Genomic DNA, 8,480 nt, shown 5'->3' on the forward strand with positions numbered 1-8,480 from the left:
AATTTTAATTGTGGTAAAAATATACATAACATAAAATGTACCATCTCAGCTATTTGTAAGTGCACAGTTCAATGGCCTTAAGCAGATTCACATTGTTGTGCAAGTATCACCATCACCACATCCATTTCCAGAACTTTTTTCTTTTCTTTTCTTTTTTTTTTTTTGAGACAGAGTCCCACTCCGTCGCCCAGGCTGGAGTGTAGTGGCATGATCTTGGCTCACTGCAGCTTCCACTTCCTGGGATCAAGCAATTCTCATGCCTCGGTCTCTCGAGAACCCGGGATTACAGGTGCCTGCCACCACACCTGGCTACTTTTTGTATTTTTTGTAGAGACAGGGTTTTGTCATGTTGGCCAGGCTGGTCTCGCACTCCTGGACTCAAGTGATCCTCCTGCCTCAGCCTCCCAAAGTTCTGGGATTATAGGCGTAGGTTGCCGTGTGCAGTTTAAACCTCTTTTCTTTATAAATTACCTGGCCTCAGCTATTCCTTTACTAAAATGCAAATGGACGAACACTTTCGTCCCCCGGGGGTACCCCACTTTTGGCTCTTGGTAATCATGCTGCCAGGAACGTGGGGTTATATAAAATAATGCCATTTCCTTAGAGCAGGTTTCCCCACCGTGGCTCTATCTAGGGCCTGCTACTTCCCTGTTCTGGGCGTTCAGCAACGTCACTGGCCTCTACCCACTACATGCCAACAGTCTTTCCCATTGACTTGTGACAACCAAAAAATCTCTAGAAATTGCCAAATGTGCCGAGAGCCAAGATCACACGTGACTGAGGATCACTGCCTTTCACCGCTCTCACTAAAAAGAATACAAAGCACCAGGCGCGGTGGGTCACGCCTATAATCCCAGCACTTTGGGAGGCAGAGGCGGGCGGATCACCTGAGGTTGGGAGTTCGAGACCAGCCTGGCCAACATGGAGAAATCCTGTCTCTACTAAAAATACAAAATTAGCCGGGCGTGGTGGTCCATGCCTATAATCCCAGCTGTTGGGGAGCCTGAGACAGGAGAATCGCTTGAACCTGGGAGGTGGAGGTTGCGGTGAGCCGAGATCACACCATTGCACTCCAGCCTGGGCAACAAGAGCAAAACTCCGTCTCAAAAAAAAAAAAAAAAAGAAAGAAAATAGAAATAACTCAGGTCTAAGACCTCCTCCTAGTCACGATCAGTTTTCCGCATTCGTCTTGGCTTGAGTGATCTACACAGTCTGTGTCTATCTGCCATCTAAGTACTTGCATCTCGTACGTAAGCCGCACCTCAAAGATGGCCAAGGAGAAGGGGTGGGCCAGCCTCTTTTCGTCCTCCAAGACGGTCTTCCGGTTGCCCCCGTTGACGTCGATGCTTGAGATGGAGTGAAGTTTAGAGTCAACCCAGTAGAGGCGGCCACTGGGGAAATCTAGAACACGCAAGTGGATAAGGAGAGGTCACACGCCAATGCCAGTCCCAGAGGGGCCTGGGGGCCTGGCCACGCTGATCCGGGCAGGAAGAACCCCCCAGGGACCGGGCAGAGAAGTACCTGGAGAAGCAGCTCCAACCATGTGTGAGCCTGAACCCCTCCCCTGTGACGCCCTCTCCAACGGGCAGGTAGGGGAGCTGCAGGTCCGAAAAACTTCAGGGAGGCTGGGTTTGGCGGCCCACGCCTATCATCTTAGCCGTTTGGAAGACTGAGGTGGGAGGGACGCTTGCACCCTGGAGTTTGAGACCAGCCAGGCCAACATAACAAGACTTTGTCTCTTCCCAAAACTAAAATAAAATTAGTCTGCGTGGTGGCACGTGTCTGTAGTCTCAGCTACTCAGGAGGGTGAGGCAGGAGGATCACTTGAGTCTGAGAGGTGGAGACTGCAGTGAGCTACGATTGCACCACTGCACTCCAGCCTGGGTGACAGACCAAGACCTCATCTCAAAAACAGAAAAAACAGGCCGGGCGCAGTGGCTCAAGCCTGTAATCCCAGCACTTTGGGAGGCCGAGACGGGTGGATCACGAGGTCAGCAGATTGAGACCATCCTGGCTAACATGGTGAAACCCCATCTCTACTAAAAATACAAAACCTAGCCGGGCGAGGTGGCGGCGCCTGGAGTCCTAGCTACTCGGGAGGCTGAGGCAGGAGAATGGCGTGAACCCGGGAGGCGGAGCTTGCAGTGAGCTGAGATCCGGCCACTGCACTCCAGCCCGGGTGACAGAGCGAGACTCTGCTTCAAAAAAGAAAAAAAGAAAAAACAAAGAAAAGAAAGAGGGACACCTTCAGGGAGCAGCTTGGGCTTGTCCCAGAGCCACCTGGCGACCCCCATCCGTCCTTCAGCCTGTGCCGGCCCTGGCTGGGACAGCCGTCCTGCGGACATACCGAGGGTGATGCCATTGGGCCACTGAATGTTCTCGGTCACCAGCGAGTAGATGTCCACACCGTTCAGGCCCCCTTTCTTGATCTTGGCGGGAGTTCCCCAGTCAGTCCAGTACATGAAGCTGGTGGGAGGGCAGAGAATAGCTGTGAGGCTGGAGGGTGGGGGAGGATCCCAGCCAACACGTGCAACAAATTCTGGCAGAAACAGCCAGGCTCAGGCTTGGGAAATAGCCCTGCTGGGAACCCCAGACTCCAAATATGGTTTGTTTGGGGTTTTTTTGAAACAGAGTCTGTCTCTGTCGCCCAGGCTGGAGTTCCGTGGCACGATCTCGGCTCACTGCGCCCGCCACCTTCCAGGTTCAAGCGATTCTCCTGCCTCAGCCTCCGGAGTAGCTGGGATTTCAGGCACGCACCACTACACCTGGCTACATTCTTGTATTTTTAGTAGAGACGGGGTTTCACCATGCTGGCCAGGCCCAGGAGGCTGAAATCAGAGAATTGCTTGAGCCCAGGAAGCTGAGGCTACAGTGAGCTATGATCACACCACTGCACTCCAGCCTGGGTGGCAGACTGAGACGCTACCTCGAAAGAAAAAGAAAGGAAGAAACACAAGAACACAAGCCACGCACAATGACTCGCGTGGGCCACATGTACCCCACCCATTGTTCTGTGGCAACAGTGAGCATTGTCTTCTTTAAAAGAGATCCAGGGTTGGGTTGGGCACAGTGGCTCACACCTGTAATCCCCGCTCTTTGGGAGGCTGAGGTGGGCGTATTACTTGAGGCTAAGCATTCAAGACCAGCCTAGCCAACATGGTGAAACCCAGTCTCTACTGAAAATACAAAAAATTAGCCAGGTGTGGTGGTGCATGATTGTAATCCCAATTAGTTGGGAGGTTGAGGCAGGAGAATCACTTGAACCTGGGAGGTGGAGTCTGCAGTAAGCCAAGATCTTGCCGCTGCAATCTAGCCTGGGTGACAGAGCAAGACTCTGCCTCAAAAAATAAAAAATAAAAAGGGGGCCGGGCGCAGTGGCTCCTGCCTGTAATCCCAACACTTTGGGAGGCCGAGGCGGGCGGATCACGAGGTCAGGAGATTGAGACCATCCTGGCTAACACGATGAAACCCAGTCTCTACTAAAAATACAAAAAACTAGCCGGGCGTGGTGGCGGGTGCATGTAGTCCCAGCTACTCGGGAGGCTGAGGCAGGAGAATGTCGTGAACTTGGGAGGCGCAGCTTGCAGTGAGCCTAGGTCGGACCACTGCACTCCAGCCTGGGCGACAGAGCAAGACTCTGTCTCAAAAATAAATAAATAAAAATAAAAAGGGACACTGGCCCTAGCGGGCCCACCTTCACCCGCAAGCAAGTTCTGTTCCATCTAAATGATGCTCTCTTCCCTGCTTTCCCCTTCCGGACACCGAGTGTGCCTTCTCCAGTGATCTCTGCCCAAGACCGAACATTCACCTCCTGATGGCGGCTGTGAGGACAGTGTGTATCCCGGCTTGTCAGCGCCTCACTGAAACTGAGATGCCACCTCTCACGTGCTCAGGTGGCAGATGTCGCCTGACAGGTACAGAGTACGCCAGGCAGGTGGCAGAGGCGATGCTTCTTGCCAGGGGACACAGGTCAGAGTGTCTTGCCCCAGGAGCTGCTGAGTCAGCCATGGGCTTGGAAGATACCATTCTGGGGCCTAGCCACTAACCACTAACCACTAACCACTAACCAGTTCTTTTTTTATTTGTTTATTTGAGACGGAGTGTCGCTCTGTCACCCAGGCTGGAGTGCAGCGGGGCTGTCTTGGCTCACTGCAACCTCCGCCTCCTGGGTTCAAGTGATTCTCCCGCCTCAGCCTCCCGAGCAGCTGGGATTACAGGTGCTTGCCACCACACCCGGCTAATTTTTGTATTTTTAGCAGAGATGAGGTTTCACCATGTTGGTCAGGCTGGTCTTGAACTCTCGACCTCAGATGATCCACCCTCCTCAGCCTCCCAAAGTGCTGGGATTACAGGCACTTTAAGCCATGATGCCCAGCCCACTAACCAGTTCCTGAAGCCCCTTCCTGCTCCCTCCCTTCCCTCTGCACCCCTCAGCGTCGTGGATACACACCCATGAACAGGATCCACCACGATGGCCCTTGGCTTAGAGCCGTTCTCTCTGAATAACGTTTTCCTCTTCACACCCTTGGTATCCGCAACGGAGACAGTGCCCAGGACAGAGTCGGTCCAGTAGATGTTGCTGTGGATCCAGTCCACAGCCAGCCCGTCAGGGGCCTGGAGGTCCCTGCTGATGACGGTGTCGTAGGAGGAGACGCCATGGGCTCTGTCAAGCTGGGTGCTGAGGCAGGAGGAGAGGAGGGCGTCAGGGCCGGGAGTTCTCATCTCACCTGTGGGCCAAGGCTGCAGGCAGGGGCGACGCTCACCTGTAGATCATTCTCTGGGACAGGTCGGACCAGTAGATTCTATTGCTGGCCACCTCCGTGTCCAGAGCGACTACGTTCCTCAGGTTGGGGATGAGGCTGGTGTACTCACTCCGGTCCAGCGTCATCTTCCTGACCTCGTGACGGTTGGTGAAGATGAGGTAGGCGATGGAGCCTGGGGACCCGGGGAGCAAGGTCAGGGGAGCAGAGGGAACCAGCGATGGAACCAAGAGTGCCTCCCCATCCCCTCGTGTCACCCTGCAGGGTGCAGCTGAGCCAGAGGAGGCACCCAGAAAAACAGGGTGGAAAAGAACCTCCTGACGGGAACAGGCACAGTGGCGCCTGCCTGCAATCCTAGCACTTGGGGAGGCCGAGGGAGGAGGATCACTTTTTCTGGGAGTGTAAGGCTAGCATGGGTAACACAATGAGACTTTATTGCCACACACACACACACACACACACACACACACACACACACACACAAATTAGGTCAGGCACGGTGGCTCAAGCCTGTAATCCCAGCACTTTGGGAGGCTGAGGTGGGTGAATCACTTTATGTCAGGAGTTTGAGACCAGCCTGACCAACGTGGTGAAACCCCGTCTCTACTAAACGTACAAAAACTAGCCACATTTGGTAACGGGAACCTGTAATCCCAGATACGTGGAAGGGTGAGGCAGGAGAATTGCTTGAACCTGGGAGGTGGAGGTTGCAGTGAGCCAAGATTGTGCCTCCACATTCCACATTCCAGCCTGGGTGACAGAGTGAGACTCTGTCTCAAAAAAAAAAAAACACAAAAAAAACACAAAAAAAACAAAAAACAGTTACCCAGGCACGGTGGCACATGCCAGTAATCCCAGCTACTCCAGAGGCTGAGGTAGCAGGATCGTGTGAACCCAGGAGGTCAAGGCTGCAGTGAGCTATGATGGAGGCTGCACTGCACCACAGGCTGGAAGACAGAGCAAGACCCTGTCTCTAAAAAATAATAACAGCCAGGTGTGGTGTCTGTAATCCTAGCACTTTGGGAGGCCAAGGCAGGAGGATCACTTGGGTTCAGGAATTCAAGACTAACCTGACCAACATGGTGAAACCCTGTCTTTACTGAAAATATGAAAATTAGCTGGGCATGGTGGCATGCACCTGAGGTCCTGGCTACTCCAGAGGCCGACGTGGGAGGATCAACCAATCCTCCTGGCCTCAAGCGATCATCCCGCCTCAGTCTCCCGAGTAGCCTCAAGTGATCCTCCTGCCTCAGCCTCCAGAGTAGCTGGGACCACAGGTGTGCAGCACCATACCTGGCTAATTTTTCCTTCTTTAACCCCTTGAAATCACTCCCCAGGTTGTCCCCGAAAGGAAAGCCAGTTCCTGTTCCACCAGCAGGGCTGAGGGGTTCGTTAACTAGATATTCCTAGAAACGAGGATATATGCAGTCATCCCTGGCAAGCCCAAGTCCTAACAGGGCAGTGGACTCCCCTGCCAGAGCCCTTGGGAGCAAACAGCCTCCTGGCCAGGAGATATGAGTCTGTGCAAAGTTCAGATGATGAAACTCCTCACCGTTTCTGCCTGCAAGGGGTGAGGCCAACCCTACCTGCCGCCTTCCCATGCTCACCCACAGCCTTGCAGGCCTTGGTGTGGGGGTCCAGCTGGAAGCCTTCCTCACACTGGCACTTGTAGCTCCCTTCCAGGTTCACGCAGAGCTGGCTGCAGGTGTCGGGATCCTGACACTCATCGATATCTGGGAGGCAGAGAAAGAGGCTTGGTGGGGGGACTCCTCCCCAATGGCTGGAGACGGAGCAATGGGACCCAGGCCAAAACCCACACCTTCAAAGGCAGCCAGGGGACAGCCCGGCCTCTCAGGGGATGTAATCAAGGAAACAGCCACGTGTCATCCCCAGCCATGATGTGACCTTACCACTCACCACAGGAACCCAACCAACAGTGTGAAGCTGTATCAGCTGAAATTTCTCTTTTTTTTTTTTTTTGACGGAGTTTCACTCTTGTTGCCCAGGCTGGAGTGCAATGTCACAATCTCAGCTCACTGCAGCTTCCACCTCCCAGATTCAAGTGATTCTCCTGCCTCAGCCTCCCGAGTAGCTGGGATTACAGGCGTGCGCCACCACGCCCAGCTAATTTTGTATTTTTAGTAGAGATGGGGTTTCTCCATGTTGGTAAGGCTGGTGTCGAACTCCCGACCTCAGGTGATCCGCCCGTCTCGGCCTCCCAAAGTGTTGGGATTACAGGCGTGAGCCACCGCGCCCGGCCTGAAATTTCTTAATTATTAATCCCCAGAGGCAAGAACCTCTGGCCAGCCAATGCTAATTTTCCATGCCGGTGGAATCTCATGAAGCCCTACTAACTGCTTTCAGGCCCGCTTAACAGATGGGGAAACTGAGGCATGAGGGGTTTAGTCGCCATGTCAGGAAGTGCAGGGGAGGCCCAGGGCTCAGTCCCACCCGGGAATCACCTTCGCATCTTCGCTGGGCCACCAGCTGGAAGCCGTCGGGACACAGGCATTCGTAGCCGATCTTAAGGTCGTTGCAGACGTGGGAACAGCCACCGTTGTTGTCCAAGCATTCGTTGGTCCCTGCACAGGGCCAGGGGACACAGACTGGTCACTTTCAGTCCCCCACCCATCCCTTCGCTGCCAATCTTGGCTCACTACAACCTCCACCTCCCGGGTTCAAGGGATCCTCATACCTCAGCCTCCCGAGTAGCTGGGACTACAGGCATGCGCCACCATGCCCGACTACTAATTTTTTTGTATTTTTTAGCAGAGACGGGGTTTCTCTCTCTCTCTCTCTTTTTTTTTTTAGACGGAGTTTCACTCTTGTTGCCCAGGCTGGAGTGCAATGGCACGATCTCGGTTCACTGCAACCTCTGCCTCCTGGGTTCAAGTGATTCTCCTGCCTCAGCCTCCCGAGTAGCTGTGATTCCAGGCACCCACCACCACAACCGGCTAAGTTTTTGTATTTTTACTAGAGATGGGGTTTCACCACCTTGGCCAGGCTGGTCTCGAACTCCTGACCTCAGGTGATCTGCCTGCCTCGGTCTCCTGAAGTTCTGGGATTACAGGCGTGAGCCACCACACTTGGCTCCGTAAAATAAGCCAGCCAAAAAAGGAAAATGCTGTCTGATTCCACTCAAAAGAGGTCCCTAGAGCCATCACATTCATAGAGACATAGAATGGTAGGTGCCAGGAGTTGGAGAGGGGATGGGGAGTGAGTGTTTCATGGGGACAGAGCTTCAGTTTGGGAAGATAAAAGATTTCTGGAGCCAGGCGCAGTGGCTCATGCCTGTATTCCCAGCACTTTGGGAGGCCGAGGTGGGAGCATCACTTGAGGTCAGGAGTTCGAGACCAGCCTGGCCAACATGATGAAACCCAGTCCGTCTCTACTACAAATTCAAAACTTAGCTAGGCATGGTGGTGGGCACCTGTAATCCCAGCTACTCAGGGGGCTTAGGCAGAAGAATAACTTCAACCTGGGAGGTGGAGGTTGTAGTGAACAGAGATCACACCACTGCACTCCAGCCTGGGTGACAGAGTGAGACTCCATCACAAAAAAAATTTTAAAAAAGAGTTCTGGAGATGGTGGTTGTGATGCTGTACAACAGTGTGAATGTGCTAATGGCACAGAACTGTGCACTTACTAAGGTTTAAGAGGGTAAATTTTATATTACATGTTTTTTGCTGCAGTTTCTTTTTTTTTTTTTTTTTTTTTTTT

The 8,480-nt window shown here is 53.2% G+C and overlaps 1 protein-coding gene across 1 annotated transcript in view; it reads right to left on the bottom strand.

The window, feature by feature from the left end:
- Positions 1-8,480, bottom strand: part of LDLR (low density lipoprotein receptor) — a 43,336-nt gene that overhangs the window by 13,171 nt on the left and 21,685 nt on the right. Inside the window, exons 6-11 of the mRNA XM_017869485.1 lie at positions 7,223-7,342; positions 6,368-6,493; positions 4,764-4,935; positions 4,451-4,678; positions 2,348-2,466; positions 1,262-1,401 (exon numbers count right to left, since the gene is read on the bottom strand). Of these exons, the coding sequence (XP_017724974.1) occupies positions 1,262-1,401; positions 2,348-2,466; positions 4,451-4,678; positions 4,764-4,935; positions 6,368-6,493; positions 7,223-7,342 (905 nt within the window). The remainder of the gene's footprint in view (positions 1-1,261; positions 1,402-2,347; positions 2,467-4,450; positions 4,679-4,763; positions 4,936-6,367; positions 6,494-7,222; positions 7,343-8,480) is intronic.

Source organism: Rhinopithecus bieti, unplaced genomic scaffold, assembly GCF_001698545.2.
Source record: "Rhinopithecus bieti isolate Rb0 unplaced genomic scaffold, ASM169854v2 scaffold_5025, whole genome shotgun sequence".
Taxonomy (NCBI): Eukaryota; Metazoa; Chordata; class Mammalia; order Primates; family Cercopithecidae; genus Rhinopithecus; species Rhinopithecus bieti.